Below are 24,193 nucleotides of genomic sequence, written 5' to 3' on the forward strand. Positions count from 1 at the left end.
ATCTGTCCATCCAACCATCCTTCCACTCATCTATATAATATAAACAACTCCGAGCCAAATCAGCTAAACATCTCTGTCCAGAGTGTACCCGTGGCCCCTTGTGTGTACCCTGTCTTGCAACCTGTGCTTCTTGGGTAGGCTCTAGACCTCTCTGACCCTGCATTAGACAAGCAGTTATTGATAATGGATAAATGAATGACAAATTAACGTTAAAAGACAAGTTAAAGTAATTTTTTGTCTCAAAATATATTATTGTTACTGTTATGCATAAAAATTCCCTTTATGTTTGGTATTATAATAAGTTTCGTCTGGGTTACTCGCTAACATTTTTCTGTCAACTCGAGGCAATTCAAGCCCCGATACAATGGCAATTTGCCAAACTGGGTGGTTTCATGGAAAAAATTAACCCTGTTAGGTGAGGCAAGGGTATACAATTGAAATATAATTTAGTATCAAGTTTCTTATATTCTTAAATGTATTAATAATCATAAATTATTATTGCCCGGCAGTGCTGCTCTGCCAGATGAGTTGAGGCTATATAAGTCAAGTGGCCTGTTACGTGTCAGCTTAACACACACACACAGGTGTAACTGTGGAGTAAATATGTTGTCTGAGACGGCAGTTGAGTTGGCATGGAGTTCAACAGTGCTCGGGTTCTGTATTTTATTTGTCTGTGTACGACACTAGAATGACGGAGCTCTGTGCTTCCTCAGATATTTCAGCGTAAACCTGATCGTTTGGCACATTCCATCAGCTTGGGTGCATACTTACTTTCTGGGTCCACTTGGGATGGCTTCGCATTCTAAATTGAACAAGCACAAGTGTATGTTGATGTGAAGTATGACTGTACCAGGTGGGTCCGGAAAGTGTATATCCTGTATAAGCCTATGCATACGTTCCAGTGGAAATGAGAGATTAGAGATCTAACATTGAATGTACCAGATCAGTGTCTTTAATGGGATAATGACGGGTATTATTTTTTTCCAACCTTTGTTTATGCATGAGGATGCTTTGAGGATAAGCTAATTAACTTTTCGACATTCTGCAGAGCTCGCATTATGTGGTCAGCAATTAGATTGGAGTCCCCAACAGTTTGTTTGTGCTTATTGTGCTTCATTGCTCCTGGCTTTAAATAAAATTAGAGTTGACATATATAATTAGGGCCATCAAAGTTTGTCAGCATTTTAAGAAAAGACATTTCTTTTTTGACTGTAAAGTACAAGTATTTCAACATGCGAACATTACTGGATGCTTTTAAATTGGTAAAACGCCATATCGTATATCAAACTGCTGTATATAGGTGGTCCTCAACTCACGATATATTCGATATACGTTGACCCAGACTTAGGACAGACGCCACATCTGCCCTATTATCTCTAACATCAGTAACATCGGTAACATGAGCTGACTGAGCTCTTGCAAGGCACCAAACTTTTGATCAACTCACTCAGTGTGTCTGTCAGGAACTGCCTTTCATTTGCAAAAACTTATTTACGGAACATTTAATTTGTAGTCCATTTTTACAGTAATCAGCAAGAGAGAATGCAAGTTTTCCAGTGGTGTCGAAAAAGACAAAGCAGAAGAAATGAGAAGGAAACTGAAAATGTAGTGCAGCATGAAAACATAACACTATACTGTATTTGTACAACACAACGCGACAAAATTTTTCAAAGTTCTTAATTATGTCGATTTTTGCGTTGATTACGATTGAAGTTTTCTGACTACAAAAATACCACTAGTTCTTCTAGAGCATCAATTTTAGTTTGGTACTTTACAGCCATTGGAAGATTCTAAAAGGCATCAGAACATTCTGGAAAGCATCAGATCCTGGAAGGCACTGGAATGTTCGGTACTTGGAATCCAGTGCAAAAATTTGGCAAAATTTTCTAATTTCAAGAGTGGAATATTTTTCTAAGAAACTGATATACTGTATAGTAAAAAGTAGCATGCAAAGTATACTTAATCTTACAAAGCTGAATAGAAAATGCAAAAAATTCGACAGAAAATTTGTTACATTGTGTTCTATATTGGTATGTTTTAACAACAATAATATGAGAAATTAGTGGAAAAATATAACAGAGACCTATTATACAGTATAGTGTTCATATATATTAATTGCTCATATAGCCTTATGGTTTGTACAGTACAGTGTTTTGGGGTTTGCAGCATGGAACCGCGTCATAAGTCGAGGACAGCCTCTTAATTATATAATGTCTTGAAGTCGCTGAACAGTTTTCTCTCTTTGAGCTGTGAAGCATCTCAAGTATAGGGGTGTTTCACTTCGGTGCGTTTAGTCAGCAGATCTGTGTTTGGCAGCCTGAATGAGTGGGGTGTTGACGCTGATGTAAGCTGTCGGTAAGCCCGTCCTTCAGTTGGGCTGCATCAGCTGTTGGAGTTTGGTTTTCAGTGTAGCACTGGAAGGACTTAAGGACCCTATTAGTGCTGCATGACCTAGGAGGCTTAAGGTTCACTTGACCCCTCACCTCTGCGCTGTGTTTACCGACAGGTTAGCGCTGATGGGTGTTGTGTGCGAAACCGGCTCGCTCCTTTTGCAAACCCGCTGAACAGAGCCCTCGCCATATCGACTGCGTGCGTCACTCGTTACCGTAGATCTTGAAGCTCAGCGAATGCAATTACTGTACTACAAACCAAGGTGAAATTTATCTCATTGCTTTTAATGATGGCCCTTGCTTCCATTAGCGATTTGGAATATGCCAAATAAAACTCATTCCACTCTCCCTTTTTTTTTGAAACCAGATAGAAAAAGGGAATCTCTTATTGTAATATTCTTTCCTTTTAATTACTTTTCTTAATGAACCTTTTAGCGTAGCTATTTGACAGCACAAACTGTGTGATCTAACGAAGATTGGGCCGCTATTTTGCTAATGGATTTTTAGTCATTGATTTGTTGATGACTGCCTTGAAGTTTTTTCTTTTTTTTGTTTTTTTCTTTTTTTTCTCCCAAGTGTAGTTAACGCAGGAGGCGGCCTCGATTAAAGTTCCATGCAGGCTGCACTTAAAGTTTTTGACATGAAAAAGAAGGTGCTCCTTTGTCTGTTTTATAGAGCGTCATCAGATGTCGGCTGGGAGGCGCTCAGCGCTTTCACAATAGTGGAACGATAGTGCAGCATATTATTGATTTTATTCATAGGCTCTCAGTGGGGAAGAAATAATATGAGATTGTTTAACAGTGACAGCTTTACATTTGCATTTATTTATTTATCTGACACTTTTCTCAAACACGAGTTAGTGATTTTCCAATATTTACATCTGTGTGTTTTTAACAATTTAGGATAAGTACCTTGCTGCAGGGTACATCAGAAGGAACTGGGATTCTGACCTTAGTCTTTTGAGTTGAAAGGCACAAGCTGTAGCTGCTTTTCCACCTGGTGGCGATTTTAATTGATGGTAACTTTTTTTAGCCAAGTATGCTAATTACAAATGTAATTTAGTTTATTTACTTCATTTACCTGACACTTTTCTCCACAGCAACTTTGCAGAATGTACAACTGGGTACATCTTTATACAGCTGGGTAATTGTTGCTTGATCAAAGATACTATGGCAGTATAAGTGGGATTCGAACATAGGTGCTTTGAGTGCAAGGTAGTGACTCTTAACTACTACACCATCTACTGCCAGTGTGTCAAACTGCAATTCTCAGATCAGAGTCAACACAGATACTTCAGTGTTTGAAATTGGCGAATGTGTGCCTGCCTTCAGAGCTGGTTGGTGGGTGTGTCCCAACAGTGTGTGTAGGCATGGCCCTGATGGCTGTGCGCCATACCATTAAAGTCAGAAACCAGAGCACGGTGGCAGGTTTTGGCAGGTTTTGCCAGCTCCGCAGGGGGGGCCGGAGCAATCCTTCACAAAGCATGTCGCCGGCAGAAACCAAAGAGCCTCGTCCTTGCTTTCTGCGATGGGTGAAATCGGAGCAAAATTACCCGCCGCAACGGCTCAACTTTCATCCATCACTTTGAGAAATGACTAAATGGCAAGTGTTACCACCCCACACCCAAGGCGGTGCCAGTCAACCCATCACAGGCGCCCCCAGGCTCCGCCGGCGCCCGGTAGAGTGTGGGTTCATTTCGCCTGCATGTTGTCTGCCAGCCTGTCCCGCCGTGTTTTCCCTTCTTGACATTGCTAAATGAGTCGCCCTCTCGCATACGCGCATTCATTATGCACAGCGGCCCAATTACATGACGTACATTTAATTCTCTCTGGTGTTTCAGCGTCCGCATTCATTTGCCTCTACCGATCTGATTTGTCAGCTTCCGAGCGAGGTTTGCAGCCCAGATAAAGGCGAAGTGACACGCGTATGCTCTGCGGCGGCTGTGACGACGACGAGTGGACGGGGAGGTTGCGCTGGGGGGTGTTGGGGGAGGGGGATGAGTAAGGTCCTTCTCAAGGTTGTTGGCCGGAAGTCGGCGGCAAGCCTCCGGTGGAGTTGACATGGTGCTGACCAGCGGCTCGACCCCCCCGCCCACAGGTGCCCAGCTGGAGAGCCTGATGGAGACCATGCGTGCTGAGATTGCCGCCCATCCGCCCGTCGAGGGGGCCTTCACTCCGCGCCGCGGGGACTACTGCCTGTCCAAGTTCGCAGATGGAGAATGGTAAGAACGCAGCGCAGCTCTGTTTAGTATCAAGTACAAAAGCGTTTTTTATTACTACTTCTTTTTAATTCATTTAGAGGACACTTTTCTCCACCTCATAACGTTTAGGCAGTTACAATGTTTTTTCCATTTATGCAGCTGGGTAATATTTAACGTATCATATTTACATTTATTCACTTAGCAGATGCTTTTCTCCAAAGCGACTTAAAATGGGTAATATGTACTGTTACCAGCCCACACACCTTATTCACCAAGGTGACTTACACTGCTAGATACACTACTTACAATGGGTCACTCATCCATACAGCAGTGAAACACACTCTCTCCGTGACACTCACACACTATGGGGGAACCTGAACAGCATGTCGTTGGACTGTGGGAGGAAACCAGAGCACCCAGAGGAGACCCACGCAGACACAGGGAGAACATGCAAACTCCACACAGACTGGGCAGGGGTCGAACTCACGTTCTCTCACACCACCCAGGCGCTGTGAGAGAGCAGCGCTACTTGCTGTGCCACCCGGTTATTTAAAGTAATGTAAGTACTTTGATCAAGGGCACTACAGCAGGAGTTGAGATTCGAACGCAGACCGTTGTAACCCCTACGCCACCCTGTGCCCCATTCTTAGTAATAGTCGGTTAGTTAGTGTGTTTCTGAACCGCAGGACTTTGTGTAAGAGAGCTGTGTCTGTCCCCATTCAGTCTGCATCCACTCAGAGAGGAACGGAGTGGTCTTGCCTTATTCGTATCATACTGCATTTTGAAAAGCACAAAGCACAAGGTTTACCTTGTGCTGTCCAAGATGGGCACTTGAAGAAACTTCTAGTAGCTCTTCTCGCTCTGTTGGGAGAGCTGTGAGAGACCTGAGAGCGCTGGGTTTGCATTGCACTCTGTGGTGCGATGAATTGTGAGAGCAGGTCCCTGCACCAGAGCTGCCCATCTCCAGCAGAACACCAAGTCATCAAGCCACGAGTTTCCTTCATCCAGAAAGGCTTCTGGACATCAAATTTTCTTGTTCTTAAAAGGAAGAGCAAGACCAGCTTGTGAAAGGAGCTGTGCTCAAGTGTTCTGCAGCCCCACCGTCTCCAGAGGTACCACAGCTGGTTTGGATTAAAGCTCCAGCTGGAAGTGCAGTGGTGATGTGCTGAGAGGTGGAGCAGGTGGCACCACGTCCTTCAACCTTCACTATCTTTGAGCCAAAAGTGTATTTTCACGCAGCGATGTCGTCTTCTGGTGTCTTGGAAGCTCTTGAGATTTTAGACCTTACTTGAGAAATTCCGCAGTCGGTTTTTCCACATGACCATTTCTTTGTCAATTCAGGGTAATTACCTTGATCAAGGGTACTACAGCTGGAGGTGGGATTCCAACCTGGGTCCCTTGAATTTCCAGTATGGAGTGACCCAAGGCGTCGGTGCCTCGTGGTTCCTCGTGGTGTGCAGACACCCTGCATTACTTATCCGCTATCTAGTGTCCTTCATTAGCACGGGGCCTATTAGAGAGCGTTTCCCTCGGCCCCCATTAGCTCCCCTTCCTTTCCGCTAGACCCTGTTTCTCTTTGTCATATTTAATTTTCCTCCGAGTCTGGCTGTGATTGATCAGTGTTGACCAAATGTGACAGGGACAGGTAGCACGACACACACTCGTATACTCGGAACACGGAAATACTCCAAAGACGGCGCTCCGGAGCATCGCTGCTCTGACAAAGGGGGATGGAGGCAATGTCCAGTGCTGAAGGCTACCTACGCGCACTCGTACACACCCAGGTAGTCACCTGCCATTACGTGTTCAATAAAGCACAAGATCGACAGCAGCACCATAACTAACATGTTAGTTTTAGTTGCTTTTCACACGCAAATGTGCTCGGTCCCCTCCAGCTTTGTGTTTCTGCACTTGCTTCAGGGGTTCCTGTTCTCACCTATGTAGATGTGGCAGGAAATGGGTTAAGGAACCAGATGCACATGCGCGCACACACATGCATACACCGCACAGGTAGAGGAGACGTGAGCAGCGGTACATGAATATTTCAGAAAAAGGCTTCCTTTACAGTGTCGGAGTCGCGGCACTGAGCAGGAGAGGAGCTGAAGCAGATTTTGCTTTATGAATCATTAATGAACGCAGCCCTTCGAGGGAATCTGTTGTTCTGGCACGGGCCGTGGAGAACCTTCCTCTTATCCCACTGAACTGCTGCCAGGGCGAACAAGCCCTTTGGAAGCGACGTGCCTCCGATTCTCCTTCCTACCCCCAGCGTGGCGCGCTCCTCGGTGCGGGGGAAGCCGGGCCGCAGATGCATCAATCTGTCCATCTGGAGCAACTGCAAAACCGCCCTGAGGTGCAGAGCTGAGATTCGGGCGTCACTCCGCCAAAGGGGGGTTCAGGAGGGTTAAAAACCAGGCGAATGTAAATGGACACGGCTGTCATCTCCAATTCCGCAATGTAAACAAACAAATGTAAACAAGTGTTTGCGGAACTGGAGACCCCTGGCCCTTGTCCACTGTGTGCGTGACCTCCACCTCTAGATCAGTTCACGGTGATATGTTGCACCAAGAAATCACCCCAACCCATGTGTGAAATAGCATACTAATCCATTCACCATTTCTCTGTCTTATCCCTTCATCTTAAAGGTACAGAGCACGAGTGGAGAAGATGGAATCCGCCGCCAAGGTGCACGTGTTCTACATTGATTATGGCAACGTAAGTACACTTGCCTTGCTCCGGCTGCCTTGACACCAGTAGAAGCCATGTTCTTTGCGTGTTGTTGTTTTTTTTTTTTTTTCCCCCTTTTTTCTTTTTTCTAAGCATGATGGTTGAAATGTCGTTGTCTTTGTTACTGTCGGTCTCTTTATTACTGGTTCGGTTTGTCCTGCTTGCATAAGTGATTCAAAGTCAGTCCTATTTAATCCACTGCTTACTGAACTTCTTAAGCAGAGGCCCTGAACGCAACTTTGTCCTGGAGATGCTGAACTCTGGTATATGCAGTGTTAACAACAAATCGTTTTGATGTGTTGTTTATTCATACAGCTTTGGTCAACTAATGACCAACACATAATGATTTTCCAGTAGTTTTTAATTGGAACAAATAAAAAAGATTTACATAAAGATTAATTTAGTACACAAAGATTTTCTTGGTGGTCACTGTTGTACGATTTTATTTTCAGGTGAAGCTCTTCTAATGCTAAAGTTTCCACATTGTCTATAAAATGACATTGTGATGAGTGCTGGTTCACATCAGGCCCCTCACTGGTCCTCTTGGTGCCCAACTCTGTGACTGGAATGGGCTTGATCGTTGTTATATAAGGTCTCTGTGGGTGCTGTATTATTCATTATTATTGTACTTTAATTCAGTAATCCTTCATATTGTGCCGGTGAAGCAATCATCTTATAACACAGTAATATTTATTTTTCTGAGACTGCCCCGTGACCCGCATTTCAGTTGCGACTGTGAGTTTGGGAGCCACTGCGGTAAACTGTTATGGAGTTTCTTATATAACCATGTGCCAAACTCCCTCCCTTGTATAAACCTGAGTCTTGTCTGTGTGTGTGTCTGTGTGTGTGTCTGTGTGTGTGTGTGTGTGTGTGTGTGTGTGTGTGTCTGGGGTAAGCAGAACCCACTCAGCCTCCCCCTTCAGGGCAAGTAGCATGTTTTCTTACATGCGTGTCTCTACTGCAACAGCCCCAGGGCAGCTCCTGGGCTGTAAACGTCAAATACACATTGAACCGTTGGCCAACAATGGTGTGAAACACACTGTTCTGTGGCCGGATGACCCTTGTGCGGGGGATGTGTATGTTAGGCCCTTCAGGCGGCTTCACCCTGCTGTGCGGTGCAGCCCCTCGACCGAGTGACACACGGAGTCACACTCGACACGCGACAGAGTTCCCACTCAGGAAAAACAGGGCCCAAGTGCAACGCTGAACTCTAGTCTCCATTCATCATTAAATAATCATGCTTGTCAAACACTTAGAGGTCATGTTATATTCATATGGGAATATTCTCTAGGGGATGCACATTTATTCATAAATTTGCAAAAGTGTTCATACAGCTTGTACATTTGTGTTCATTGCATGGCAAATCTATTCCTACGCTTCACAATGGCGTGAAGCTTTTTGACTTGGATCAGTGTCAGAACTCGGTTTGAAATGATCAGAAGGCCTCCTGTCTTCGTGGACCTTCTCTTGGCTGCGGAAAGGAGGTCTTAAAGCCCTGTGAGACCAAAGCCTTAGCCCTCCTTAAACATATTGATGTTTACTGGTCCTACACGTTGAGTTTGGACTTTATTTACTTGCAGCGGCTCTGCCTTTTCGCTGCCCACACAGCGCCCCCACGCGAGGTGGGCCCGCAGGCTGGCGCACAGCTCTGTGGGAGGGTGCCCAGTGTCACTTCCTTCAAAGCCTCCTCTTTTCATCCCGGTCTCTCGGCATCCGTCCTGCCGAGTGCTGCGTGGCTCTTTAAAGTCCCACAGCCCGCGCTTCCCGCTTGCTGCCTGGAAACGCAGCAGGGAGGGACTGTAGCCGGAGGGGCGACCCAGGGGGCGCACGTGGGCAGGCGCCCTCACGCATTTGAACAGTGCAGTTAGTTTTCTGCCTGAAAACTCTGATTTCAGGATCAGCATGGTAAACAGGCCCTATAGCACGGTACCTCTCGAGAGCTGAAACAGTACGTGCGGCACAGTGTTGACACAGTGCTCTTGTCTCCCCACCTGCAGAGAGAGACAGTGCCCTCGACCCGACTGGCAGCGCTCCCGCCGGCCTTCAGCATCCGCGCTCTGCCAGCTCAGGCCACGGAGTACGCCTTCGCCTATATCCAGGTGCCCCAGGATGTAAGTAGCCTGCTCCTCATACCACACAGAGTACCCTACGCAAGGAAGTGTGTGAAGGTGTGTGCTGTGCCTCTGACCCATGTCCTCCAGCGACTAGTAGAGAGAGGATCACTGGTAAGTCACAGCTGCGGAGATCTTAATGCAGCAGGTCCCTGAACGGGTATCGTTATCATTGCTGGGTTAACCCAGTGTCTACTCCTACCAACGACGCAGTATCACTATGTGGCCAGGTGTGATACCTGGCTTCCCCCGAGGGCCCAGAGTGTAGACAGGTGCACCTTGCAGCCGCCACCAAATCAATAATCCTAAAATGTTCAGCCTTTTCTGTCCACTGTTGATATTCATGAGCCTCTGACTCTCGCATCCCTTATTCCCTGAAAATGAAGTTGCCGGCTGGTGCGGAAGCTGGAGGCAGATAAAGATGTTTGTGGTGATTTTTTTTTTTTTTTTTTTTTTTTTTTAATTGTATTAACAGCAGAACCGCACTGGGTCACTGCAACACAGACGCAGAAAAAGTGCACAGAGAAATTGCAAATATACCTGCAGACATATCATGAGGGCAATAGGTTACAGTATTTCACAGCCATGGTCACGTAGCACCATCTAGTAAGTTCTGTGAGTGTCATTCCAGACATCACTGTTCATACAGATCATATATGCTCCATTTTGCAGTGTGAGAAAGTCAAAACGCTTGAGGCATTTGCACTGTTAACAGCGGAAACATCAGGTGCCGACTCCTGTAGTAAAATACATTTCTTTGCCAAGTGTATAAGAGTAATTGTTCTCCGTCCCATGACTGTATTCATTTGGGTTGTCGTTTAAGAATATTGAGGTGGATCAATCAGACTTTTTGTTAATGGTTTTTTGAATGGTTGACATAGACTGGTTGACATTGATTTGGTAAGCTTGTATCCAACTACATTTCTAGATTCTTCTATAACCACAGTGCTAGAGATGTGGGCAAAAAAGCCTTCAGAATAATTCCTTGAAGAAGCTTCTATCTCCCCAAGGACAAATTGCTTTTGTGGTTGCTACGGAGACAGGCCTGCGCACCAAAGGCGATGCGGGGGGGTGGTGGTCCGACAGAAGGTCCCGGAGCAGAAGCCGGCCCGGTCACTGAGCACTGCCCTCCCACTGCAATGCGCTACTCCTGTTGCATTGCGATAACACATGAATAGAGGAGCAGCACTTCTTCGACACTCGGCCGAGGTGTCAGCGTTGGCGTGGTGGACAACCACTGTTTTGCCTGGGCAGGAGGTCCGTGCCACACATACAAGTCCCCCCCGAACCAAACCCTCTTGGTAGAGCCTTCTGCATGCTGTTAATATCTGATACAGTCAGTAAGTGCTAAGACTGGCCATCAACAGAAGTATTGCAAGATAGCCATTCTTTGAATATATTGACTGTCATAAAGATCCCTTGAAATTTCCTCACAGGGGGGCCTAAGAGGGAAGGACAAGTATGGAATGGCAGGACTGCAGGTCCATCATGCTGAGATGAAATTCTTGCAGGTAGATCAGGTGTCTTTGCAGATATTAGAGTGGTACAGTGGTGTCCGGCAGTAGGTATCAGTGTGATTGGAGCCGCCACCTTCCACTCGCAGGACCCAGGTTCAGATCTCACGTTTTGCAGTAGTAGTACCCTTGATTAATGTGCTAACCCGATATTTCATTTAAAAAAATTACCTTGCTGTGTAAGTGGGCAAATCGCTGTAAGTAGCTTAGTATTGTAAGAAGCTTTGATGGAAAGTGTCAGATAAATAAATATAATGTAACTGGCCTCAAGGTAAGAAGGAAGTGGTGCTAGTTTGTGGAATATATCAGTAAGGTGTTAAAGGAGGAGGGCGCAGTGATGCAGCGGGTTTGGCCGGGTTCTGCTGTCTGGCAGGTCTGGGGTTCAAGTCTTGCTTGGGGTGCTCTGCGGCGGACTGGCGTCCCGTCCTGAGTGTCCCCCCTCCTCCTACAGCCTTGCACCCTGTGTTGCCGGGCTAGGCTCCGGCTCTCCACGGCCCCACTCAGGACAAGCAGTTTCCGACTGTGTGTGTATGTGTGAGTGCTGGAGGCACAGTGACCAATTAAAGCAGAGATAGTGGTGGAAATGGTAACTCAGGCAACTTGCAGCTAAGGAAAGGAAAACAAAAAAAACTCATCACAATAAAGGAGAGGAAAATAGACCTGTGAGGGACCAAGTAACAGTGTTGGGGGGGCTAAAAGGATTAGAAGGACCAGCTTATCAAGGTAGCATAGGTCCAGTGTGTGTGAAGACAGAAGTCATGGTCCAGGTTCAAGGGGGTAGAGTGGTCTTCAAGGGCCTTCGGACCATGACAACCACATTGTGATCGGTTTAGAAGCAGTGTGGTTTCGCAGTGAAGTCACAACGTGTAGACCAGTGGTCTGCTGCACTAGCAGTGTCTTTGTTGGTGTGCTGCAGGAGGATGCCCGGGCTGATGCGGTGGACAGCGTGGTGCGGGACATCCAGAATACGCAGTGCCTGCTCAATGTGGAGTACATGGGAGCGAGCTGCCCACACGTCACGCTGCAGTTTGCCGACACCAAGGAAGACGTGGGCCTTGGCCTGGTCAAGGAGGGCTTGGTGATGGTGGAGGTGCGCAAGGAGAAGCACCTGCAGAAGATGGTGAGTGACATGATTGTATGCTGTCTTCCTCCTCCTACCCACCTACACAAACACACAGAGGCTACTGACAGAATAAGAACTTCTGACTACTTACAGTAATGCACAATTTGATTTGCTCTGTACATGGGACTTTACTTGCATGTTTACTTACCTGCATTTTTCTTTGGAAAAACCAAAAATGGACAATATTACTTAATTTATAATTATTAATTTAGCCAAAACTTTTTTGCAATTCAAACCATACTGTTGAGCTACTTATTTACTCAGTTACCTGACTTTATTTCTATAAAATGCCTCACAGTGTTAAGTGACTTAGTGATTTACCCACTTATACAGCTGGGTAATTTTTTTTCTGTATCACCTTGTACCATCATCAAGGGTAATTGAGCAGGAGGTGGGGTTCGAACTTGGGGCCTCTAAGCTGAAGGTGGTGGCTGTAACCACTACACCTCCTGCTGCCCTCCGTACTGAGTGTCAGTGTGGACAAGTACTCTTTGTAGGGCATTCTTTTACCTGTGTATAATTTGTCTTGAACTGGTGTGTGTGTGTGTGTGTGTGTGTGTTTGCTCCTGTAGTAGCAGCATCGGATTCCTCACTGATCATCATGTTACATACTCTGAGACTGATTGGTGATATGCTGTTAGGACAGTGGTTTCTGAAAGGCAGTTGGAGGAACGGCAGACAGACAGCTGGGCATCGATGTAGCCAGCGCTCCTTTGAGCAGTTGTTGACGGTGAAGTATTGAACCGCACTGGCCGCTGACAGCACATTGGGGGGGTCCCGCGGCCGAGGCTCCCGAGGGAAGGCTCCGTTCGCACCGCCATGGCTAAGCGCGCCACTCTGTGTACCATGCTTTCATTAGGGCTCCGTTACAGAAGGGTATGGGTTCACACTGTTGGCCCGACGCCTTAGAGGAGAATAGAACGGATAGAAAAAACCCTGTTAATGGTTGAAAGTGCAGCACAAAGCGAATGCTGAGCGAGTGCCACCAAGGGTGTGCGCGATCACAGCGCCAGCATGCTTTCAATAGCTGACGGGGAATTGTCGTGTCATTTCCGGAGCTCATTTGACGTGCAAGAAGTCTCCGCTTTATGCAGATGTATGTTGTCTTTCTTTCCTTAAAATATCATCCGTTTCCTGCTTTTACCTGGAATCGTTGCTCACGCTTGGACAAATCGATGAGTACAGAAGACTGCAAAGAGGGGGGAAAAATGAAAGAAAAATGGCCACTTTAATAGGGGAAGAAAAATAGTTTTTCCAGCACCAAATGAGGCCAGGTTGTATGTTTTGTTGTGTGTTGTGTACCGTGGAAACATACAGCCACCACCATTTGGGGAAATTCTGACATGATGGATGACTGGCCTCTCAAACCCTCCCCTTATACGCATATCGATTTACCCCCCACAGAGCCCAACCCATTGCAGGACCTGTGATTAACAGTCTGATGACAACAAGGACAACATAAATACGTCCCTGCTGGACTCCTGTCCGCTCCTCTATAATTCCCAAAGCTGTCACACCCCTAGTGCACAAAACAGCTCTGAAGGGGTAGCCAGCTGCCTGCTTATTTATTTAATTGATTTATTTTCTGTTTTTATTATTATTTTTTGTAACTTCATGCAGCAGGTGGCACAGTAGTCGGAGCTGCTGCCCAGGGTTAAATCTCATCCCTTGCTGTAGTGCCCTTGATCAAGGACTTTTCCTTAATTGATACAGTAAGCATTACCCAGCTGTATAAATGGCTAAATCACTATAATTAACATACTATTGCAAGTCACTTTGGAGAGGAGTCAAATAAATATAATTTTAAGTAGCAAAGTTCCTAAACAGTAGTTCTCATTGCAGAAAAGTGTTAGCTAAATTAATAATGATAAAGTATAAATGGGTAAATCGGTGTAAGTAGTTTTGGTTGTTCTTTGGAAAAGACTCAGCTAAATGAATTAATGTAAATTTAAACGTTCCACTCAATACCAAACAAGGGCCCCAGTCCGACACTTGGCACAAATTTAATTTAAATTGTTTAAAGTGCTGAGTTTTGAGGACACAGGCTGTTTAGAGCCCCAGAGCTCCTCCCACACCCACAAATGCTCCGCCCCCTGCAGTTACTCAGCCAACACCCATTGCTTGGGCTGGAGGTGGCAGTTAATTCAGCGGTCCAGCTCTATGGAAATGGTGATGTATGAGCCTGTACCTCTGTCCAGCTCCCCGCTGTGTGTAACACGTGTGTACGTGACACACAGTTTTTGCTGAGCAAGCTGCAGTGCAGCTCTTAAGTTAGGTTTAATATGACTGCTGTAAAGAAGCCCCATTTTAATTTAAAGCCCCGTCGTATGGAAATAATCTTGCTATCTGCTGCTCAAATTGAATGCTCGATTTACGGCAGTGAGGATTACACTGCTCCTGTCACCGCACGAGTGAAATGATAAATACGTGAGTCCAGGAGTCCATTCTTTTCTTTGCTGTGCCGTCGTTATCACATGTATTTACTCTAAATATCCCAAGCAGGTTAGAAGGGAGGAAGGTTCCAGAACAGGCCCAGCACCACGAGACCTGTCCTTACTTTGGGGATTAATTACTTACTGGCGTCTGCTGCGACGTAATGTTGAGCCAACCCCGATTACACTGACCCCAGCGCGGTGCAGCAAGCGCCCCCACCAAGCCCTCTAATTACAGCACGGTGCGGCTGGGAGCCGAAAGGCCGCTCCTCCCAGGGGCACGCAGCCGCCATTGAACGGCAGCGCTTGAGATTCACTTAGGAAAGTGTCAACTAATCAAAAAAGGGAAGTGTAGACCATTATTACGAAACTTTTTTTTTTCCGCGGGAGATGCGCTGGCAGAGGATGCCGTGGGTCCATCCATCCCAGCCTGACAGTAGCATCTCTGTTTCTGATTATCTCGTCTTCCCGAGAGACGGCGCCGATGGATGGTTGGATATTTCAGACTGTTCCCTTCAGTGTGTCGTCTGCTGATAATATTCATTTGCACTGTGTTATTGTACATCCTGCCCAGCATATTTCGGCACAAATTTGTAGCGGCCTTTATATGCACAGAAATGAATGAAATAATAAACATTCTTCCGAACCAAGGGACAAGTTTTTAATGTAGATAGATGTACTTTTTCTATGGCTCTGAGTTCTTCATGAAGAAGTGAGGGCTGCTGATGAAGTGTGTTAGTAGGTGGTGCACGTCCGCATCTCCACTTTTAATTGTATGACATGTCGAAGCTTCTGCAGTTACAGTTCTCCAGCAGCACCTCTACCCACGTACGGCGGAAGGAAGACTGTACTGTACATGTGCTTTTTTCTCTGGAAAAGTCCAGCTTCAAAAGTTTATCAGATACAGATATAACTGGAGAAGGCAACATTAACACTAAAATTATTTTTAGATTACTGAAAGTGAAGGCGTTGTTTACACCAAGATTGTCAAATGATTTATCGCACACACACACAGTTTTCATCTTGTGTATCATTGTCAAAAAACACAAGCTGTAAATACTGTGGCAGGGAGTTGAATTAATGAATTATTCTTCTCTCGTATTCCTACGCCATTCAGGTGCTCTTTACTGCCAGCTGAGGATCGGGAGTGTTATTGCAGGTGACATTTGCTCTGCAAGAAATTCTCAAAAAGCAGGGAAAGCAATAATGAACAAATAGATGGAAGAACGGTCGCATTTATGAGAAGTCATGATTCAAACGTTTGTAACACAAGAACCCAGCCTATGTGTAAATTACTGAGCCTGTTCTTTAGCGATAATGACTGCTGCATTTGAGGTCCAAGTTGATGTTTTCCTCTTTAATAACGGACTGGCTGCGTATGCAGTGTTGGTCTGGTGCTGATCTTGTTGTCGCTGTGTCTCTGATCGAAATACGCTTTTAAATCCTCCAAAGGAGCTCCTGCCCAAACTCTAGTGTTATGCTAATTTTACAGGGCATTGAAAAGTCTTGTTATAAACTGTTCAGAACTGAAGTAAATAGGTCTATTTATACTATAATTACACACATTACAATGTGACTTTGATTCACAACATTATTTACTCACATGAAAATCAGGTGGTGAACAAATGAAATTTTAATTTAGAGCTGGTTTCTCTGGTCTCGCTAATGTATTTTCACTCTGCCTGTTTAACTCGGGCGAAATGTGTTTGCGAACATTTTTTGCCCCCCGATAAGATGTATTGTAGAAGTTAATGAAGGTGGAAGGAAACCCGATTTGAATGTTACAATTGAATGATATCCCACAATCCTCACAAATCCAATTTGACTCTCCCTCCCGTGGAGACTGATCTTTTATGTTGCTCTGAGTAATAAATGACAAGTCTCCGGTCACAATCCCTGCTGTCGATCAGCGGTCCTGAACAAAACGTCTGTGCCGATTTACTGCACTTCACGAAGCAGCATGACAAATACTGATAGAAAGTGGGCTGTTTTGCAGCAGCCATCTCGATAGACCTGCAGCTGCATGGAACCTTTTGGACAGCAGAAAAATGTTGTGATATATTTAATTCTCTCCAAAGCGACTTACAGCATTAAAGTACTTACACGGATTTACCCATTTGTATAGCTGGGTAATTTTTTTACTTCTTCGATTCAGGGTAAGTACCTAGATCAAGGGTGCTAGAGCAGGGCTTGGAACTCTTGGTCTTTTGAGTACAAGGTGGTGGCTGTAATTTTTGTTTTTTCTTTTTGATTTTATTTATAATTGAGTTGGGATCGGTAGGTTCGTATTGAAGCTGTGCACTACTTTGATTAGTTTGCTGTATTGGGTCACCACTGAGTTCATCCTTCCCACATTTTCACATCCTTCTTCATGAAATTACTGTAATGTACTTTAATCTTCAAAGTCGCGTTACTGTTGTAGGTTAGTGTAGCGTAGTGGTTACCCCTGAGCATGGTATTTACTTACTCTGAATTCTTCCAGTAAAATTACCAGCTGCTTAAATCATTATGTCGCTTTGGAGAAAAGTATCCACTAACTGAATAAATGCGATGACCTTTTTTAATTTACAGTGTAGAAAAAAAATCAAGTTTACTATGATAAACAGTATGGTTCGTAGTGGTGAATGTCAGATTTTGGCAGCAGGCAGAACAAGTGAAATGGACCAAATCCAAGACTTTTAATAAGTTGCTTCTGTGCAAAATCCTCGACTGCTGAGGTTTCTCCCATGTGTCAATACTGTTATTGTCAATACCCACTGTAGGCCGTGGAGACAGTACCGCTGAGAAACAACTCCCCAATTAATTTCCATCTCTGTGTGTGAGATGGAACACACACACACACACACACACACACAGTTCAGATCTGCTGTGAAATGCAGCTGAAATTTTAGCTTTAGTCATAGTCTCGGAAGTTGTCTGTGGCACTGTCTTTGCTGTACGTGGTTACCGCAGTTTACTATGTTATGCCATGCTGACACGACACCTGACACTGATCATTTAGAATTACAGGTGGCAGAATGTTAATAAATTATACATGTTGTATGGTGAGTGGATTACCTTTATTAACTAATAATCTTGGCAACATTAATTACAGTTCTCTCCCAGCAGTCAGTCGTGTATGTAGATCTTGCTTTGTGTATTAGAGGATTTAAATTATGTACAGATGTTTTGTGCAAATTTTAACAGCTTTTTCTGATTCAGAAGTATATATTGTGAGTTAGAAGGAGGAAGGTGGTTTTGGTATAGCAGTCCAAACTGCAGGTGGTGTAGTGGTTAGAGCTGCCACCTTTGGACTCAAAGGATTTTGGTTCAAATCCCACCTTCTGCTGTACCCTTGAACAAAGTACATAAACTAATGTTGTTCCAGCCCGTAATTATTTTAAATAGCTTAACATTGCAAGTTGCTGTGGACAAAAAGCATCAACTGAACGAATAAATGTAAATGTACAAGGTGTCTAAATCCTGAGCTCCTCTGAAAGATTGGTGATAGTGGACTTGCTTCGTTTCTGCACCAAGAGGGTGTAAACTAGCTAAAATAGCTGCTCGGAAGCAGATGAGTAGCTGTTTTGGAGATGTGGGCGAGCACAGAGGAGAGCGAGGAGATGTGTCATAGGGGGTTTGATCCTGGAGGATTAGAGAGGCGTACTCCATTACTGTCATGTAGGTGCAAATAAGATCCACAGGAGCCTGCGTCTCGCTGCTCCAAGGGAAATCTGGGGGAACGAGCCCCCTTAATGAGCGATGCTCGCACTGAGCGGAGCCATCTGGAACAGTGCTGCTGCGGCACGTTCCGCTCGGCACGCCTGGGTGTGCTTCCCTCCTGAGGCTTCCAGTTACCGGGTGTGACCGCATGCTGGTTAGCAGCGCTGCCCCCCACCAGTCTAATCACCTTGGGGTCTTTCCTGCTAGCACCTGTGTTTCTGCACATTAACGTATGAGGTGGGAAGCGGGCAGGGGGGTGGGGTTGTGTGTGTGTGGTTCTGCAGAGCAGGAGAAAAGACTCCATTTTGTGTAGAGGTCACAGAGGGTTGAATCTGTGTTGGATTCCCTCCTTGCCGTACACCCCTCCTCACCGCGGTGTCTTTTTCTTCTTTTATTTTTCACCTTCTGGAAATTAGCATGAAACACGCGACGTCCCAAAAGTGTCCCCCTGCCGCCAGGCCCATTCTTTGTGTTCTTGCCGTTCTATCCCGTCGGAGAAAGTCGAGCCCATTATTTGAAAGGCTTATTGTTTACTCCGTCTATTGCGGTAAACATTGACGACACAGTTGGGGGAAAAAACAAGCTACATGGTGTAACAAGGAGCATCATGTCTTACTCTAATGGCTTGTCTAGTAGTTCTGTTTTATTCATCCTTTGAGTCAATGGATGATGACCGATGGAAGGTGGGACATTTTTATGAAGGTGCCAAGTGAGACTGAAGAGCAGCTTGGCTCAGCACTTCACGAGGTGTCAGCAGCTACTTGTGGACAGCGGTCGACGGCTAGTGTTCTCTGCTTCGGTCGAAGTCAACATGCCGCGGTCATGTGCTGCTTACCGCCTCGTCCATCCCACTTTGCGCAGAGCTCGATACCTCATTAGTAAGCTGAGGGTACGAATACCTCTTAATCTGAAATGTTGTTCTTCGGAATATCGATGATCCATTCAGCGCCATGCTGTGGTTCAAGGGACTGCGACACATCCTGAGTGACACGAGTCATTCTCAGTCTGCGTCTGGGACCACGGTGTCCTTGAACGACCCTGTGATAGGCCGATCTTCCCAACCCATCTCTCAGTAACTTCCCCAGAGCAGTACTGGGGAAAACAAGCCATCTAGGTGCACAGATCCTACAAAAGTGCCCGAGGGAGGTCATAAATCATTTTACCCTAATATTGAGAGCCTTCCTCCATATCATAATGGGCAGACAGCATAATTCCACCAGCAAAATGTTGTTTTAAATACATCTATTAATTTACCTTACGCCTTTCTCCAAAGCAACTTCGTGTTAAGCTGCTTACGCTGATTTACCCACTTATATGCAGCTGGCCAATTCTTACTGTACCAGTTGAGGGTCAGTACCTTGATCAAGAGTTCTGCAGCAGGAGGTGGGTTTAGAACCTGAGTCTTTTGAGTGCCTGAATTGAGTGCCTCTAACCACTACAGAACCCGCTGCCCCTTTGTGGTAGATTAGCTGCAGTTTACCAGAGTAATCTTTGCAACTGATGTGACATTGCTGTTATGAGCACAGCACAAACACAAGAGATTCACACTGGCATTCGACAAAGGTTTCTCGCTCATTGATGTGTTGTTCAGCATCGTACGGTGCCTGTGTGATAAGACATGAGGTCGCCATGCTGGCTTGTGGTGGCCTGCCTGTTCACCATATGGTGCGTATCAGGAGCGTACAGCTGGCCGGCAGATCGTCCTCCGAAGACACCGCAGACAGAGCTCGGTCAGCAGGGAAAGAAATGGCTGTCAGGCCTGACATCCGGGTGGTTCCAGTTGGAGTCTGTGCTATCTGTACCTGCACCGCGAAACGGTTGAAAGGGCAAGGTCCGTTTTCCCATCATGCACCATGGGCAAACTACCTAGGGCCTGTGGATAAAGGGAAAAGATGGTGAGACAAAGTTGATGTGACCACAACTTGAAATTATATTTTGGAAATATGATTTCCAGAATTTCTAGATGTTTCTAATGAGGTTTCTTTCTCCTACACCACTCCATCATGTGCTTTAATGTCAGAATAAAGTGCATTGTGTCGATTATCATCTAAACCTAGCCACGTGAAAGGAAGAAGGACCTCTGGAACCCAGTGCTCTGGTGCTCAAGCAAGTTTTTAATTGCCAAGGGATACGACCTTTCGAGGAGCTGAATGGCACCTGCCAGTGGTGTCACCATCGAGTTTTTCGCGTCAAGCCATCGACATGTTCTTGGCTTGTGAAGACCAATCTATGCAAAGCTCCGAAATGTCACAAATGGGCCATCCGACATCCAAAGGGAACCAATCATCGTCGGTGCCTGCAGAGTTGTATTGGCTCTGTTGATCTCTGGGCTTTCATATGGAGGCAGGATGGCCTGCGTGGCTCATTTGAAGTGAGTGGCACGTGATTATGGTCACGTTAACAAGCTTTACCGTCTGCACACTCAGGCCTCATGGGAGAAAACCACAACACGCTTTCAACATCTGGTCGGTCTTACGACAGTTAATTCCTATTGTGTGCTGTCATTAGCCCTCGATAAGAGTTACACAACACGTAGTTACGGCTCTCAAAGTGTGTTCCTCCCCTGGTACCATCTGCCACAAGGAGCATAGACCATTCCCGCTCCCTAATGGAGGAACCCATTAAGTGCAATGTGTGGGATTCCTGTTCAGGCCAACGGAGACAAATCTGCTTCTTGGAATCATGGCAGCTGATTCCGTAGAAGGAGTTTCCTTCCACCAGACCTCTTTGTACAATGCAAGTGGCGGTCGCTCAGAGCAATTGGCGTGTACCTAGTGGCCCCCGGGAACACCAGGAAGCTCATCAAAGGCAGCTTCTCTGGATTTCTCAAATGGAGTTACTGCGGTAACTTAGAGCTCTGTTCTTCCTAGGTGCCAGTGGGCTCTGCAGACCCAAGACCTTAACTGGACTTATGTCCTAAGTTGAGGGCTCTGTCTGTTTTTCATTGTACTTTAAAAATCACCCAGCTGTATAAATGGGTAAATCATTGTAAATAGCTTAACATTGAAATTCACTTTGGAAAAGAATCTGCTGAATGAATGTCTTTTTTTAAATTGTGTGGGCACAGATTTCATACTAGTCATCTACCTGTGGGTCTATTTAAAGTGATTTATCAATTATTAATAATGAATAGATTTTTAGCTACAATCTGTCACTCCTGATACTTCAATGGAGTCTTTTAGTTTTCCCTGTATTGTTACTTGCTGTATTATCACAACATCCTGTGTGTGGAAGCCAAGTACATATTTTAATTGTGTGTGTGGGTGTGTGCTTGGAGTGAACCATAAGTGATTATCCCCAAACAGGGTTACTCCTAAAGCTCTTTAAATTGCCGTTACCTAACAACTAAGATGATTTGAATTCCGAATATTTGTGGAATGCGGGTTTTTGCTGAGGGAGCTGTGGGCACTTCTGGTGCTCTTAAATACGGTGGATCAGCGAGCAAGCGCTTTTCTTCATTCTCCTTAAATGGTTGTCGTGCTGCCGCCCTTTATTGCAGAGGTGCCGAGAACGCTGTGTGTAAGGGCAGGGATGCACACAGGCCCCCGCTCACCGTGTCTCTAACGGCGCTGTGAATGGCTTTCGGAGGCAAGGGTGCAATTGCACCTGCAGTGTGAGCCATGAGCAGATGTGGGTGAGGAGGTGTGAGATGGCACACTGGGTACAGCAGCGCAGAGTCCCTCTGCTTGGTGTGTACCACCAGCAGTACTGCCTCCTAACACCACCTCAGCGCTCATTTTTGTTAATTTTTTCCCCCCACCCACATGGAAGAGCATGATGGAGAACTACACCATAAAGAGAAGAATAGAAGCATGATGGCTGACCAGGACGCGCAGATATTTATCCTGGCCTAACCACCCGCCCCCTTCTCTCCCTGCAGGTTGCGGAGTACCTAAAAGCGCAAGAGTCTGCCAAGACCTCCAGGGTAAGTAGCCAACATGTGTGTGCGCCGTGTACAGAACATGCACACCGAGTGCATGGGCTTGTGGCCACTGGACAAAGTAAGTGAGAGCGTGACTGGAGAGCACGAGCAGTAAAGGATTGTGCACGTTCTCTTTGGGCGCCATCAGTCTGCCAGGAATGATGGCGTCATACACCGCCGGGCTTCCACCTCGGAAATTCTTTACTGCCCAGTTTAGCTCGTCGTGTTAGATTAATGTTAGTTATGAAAAGCATATTTTTTTGAAAATAGTAACTGCAGATAAAATGAGCGTCCAGTTAACCGAGTGAACAATTATGAATCTGTTGCTTTCAGGGAGTTCAGAGGTGAATGTTCCGCAGATGTTATGTTCCTTCCTATGCCGCATATTTATTTTCCGTTTACTTCTTGTTTCAGCTGAACATATGGCGATACGGAGACTTCCGTGCCGACGACGCCGACGAATTTGGTTACAACCGTTAAAAAAGCATTCCAAAGACCTTGTGGAAGACGCTCACAGAAAAAGGATGGTCAACAGCTCTCTTCTCCTCATCATGCATTCCTTCCGAGTCTGTCTGTTTGTCCGTCTGTCTCTGCATGTCCTCCTGCACCTCCCTCGTAGGGACACACCTCCTCCCGTGTAGATGGGTGATGGAACCAACAAATTGGCCGTCTTCATACGAGCTTATTGCAGATCCTTCTTCGAGAATCATGGCGGAAGGTGTACGGAACAATTTCAACTGCTCAACTCTTGCCGAGGAAATTCTTCCCAAAATTAATGAAATGAAAAAAATCTAGGAACGTAGAATAACAAAAATAAAACCATAATAATTTAAAAAATCAGCTTATTTTTTTCTTTTTTAAATGTGCATTTGAATGTTTAATAAGACCGGTTGTGTCTGGGGTGTTTTCTCTTGTGGCAAGAGGACGCAGGCGCCAGAATGAACCGATTATTCCATCCATGTTATTTACGGACAGCAGCCTTTCGACACCGTAGCAGAATCAGTGTTTGTTTTCCCAAGGTGGATTTTGTCATTGTATTTAACTCTTTCGATGCTTAATAAAAACGAGCAAACGCCAAATGCAAACCTTCCCTCAAAGTCTTGTTTCTTAATGCGATGGTTAGGGGGCATCCACTGAATTCTCTTTTTTTTTCCTTCGATTGGATTTGATGTTCAGATGGCGACCACATGTCTCTATCTTGGACGGGGTTTAACATTCCATCAAAGTGTATTTCCTTTATTGGTAAGACACCATTCAAAGTCCACTTAATGTGTACATTTTGTGTCTGTCTTAGTCGGTTACGTAATTGTGCACAGCGGCTCATCGCTCTCCTCATGCAGTCTGGGGATGGTCCTTCAGAGGGATTTAAACCCACAGCTCTTTCTCAGTCAAGTTGGACCCATATCTCTTTTCACCAAAGGCCAGGGGCCTGGGTCCGGATTACTCTTTCACTGTGACTTACACTGGGCAAAAGCTGTTTTTAGGCTTCCCAGCTGTTCCAGAATGGTCTGAACACACACACACACACACACACACACACATATATACATACATACACACCGCGATTTACTGCACACTGGTACTTTAATAATATGCCGAAAAATACGTTTATCGATCATCTTTCTACTCCAGTCCCCTCTTATAACCACTCAAAAATGAAAGTAGGCAAAATTGGGCCAAGATACCTGCTCTCATCAGCACAATTTTGTACCTTTGACCTTAATGTGCAAAAGGGCGTTGAGGGGACCATGGGCACCATGGTCGGAAATGGAGGGAAAGATGCTGGAGACGTGTCTACAAACAAGAATTCTTTTATGAGACTCCATGAGATGTTGATTCTTTGACTGTTCACAAAGTTTGCCAAAAGGACCACATTGACAAGTTTATTCTACAGATGTATGTTCCCTTATCCACATCTAATTTTGTGTGGTGAAAACCTTAGAATTTGGGCCTGGTGGGTCTGTTTGTCCTTGAACTGAGTCTATTATTACCTTAACCTTTTTTGGTCAAGTATGGGGTGGGGTGTCGATATCCCAAACATCGTTACTGAAACCTTCGTACAGGATTGAGCATTT

At 45.5% G+C, this 24,193-nt stretch overlaps 1 protein-coding gene across 1 annotated transcript in view; it reads left to right on the plus strand.

The window, feature by feature from the left end:
- The window catches only part of snd1 (staphylococcal nuclease and tudor domain containing 1), a 172,342-nt gene extending 149,139 nt beyond the window's left edge, over positions 1–23,203 (plus strand). Inside the window, exons 19-24 of the mRNA XM_029248955.1 lie at positions 4,488–4,611; positions 7,233–7,302; positions 9,312–9,425; positions 11,856–12,059; positions 22,077–22,121; positions 22,533–23,203. Of these exons, the coding sequence (XP_029104788.1) occupies positions 4,488–4,611; positions 7,233–7,302; positions 9,312–9,425; positions 11,856–12,059; positions 22,077–22,121; positions 22,533–22,598 (623 nt within the window). The 3' untranslated portion in view covers positions 22,599–23,203. The remainder of the gene's footprint in view (positions 1–4,487; positions 4,612–7,232; positions 7,303–9,311; positions 9,426–11,855; positions 12,060–22,076; positions 22,122–22,532) is intronic.
- The last annotated feature ends 990 nt before the right edge of the window (positions 23,204–24,193 follow it).

Source organism: Scleropages formosus, chromosome 24 (genome assembly GCF_900964775.1).
Source record: "Scleropages formosus chromosome 24, fSclFor1.1, whole genome shotgun sequence".
NCBI lineage: Eukaryota > Metazoa > Chordata > Actinopteri > Osteoglossiformes > Osteoglossidae > Scleropages > Scleropages formosus.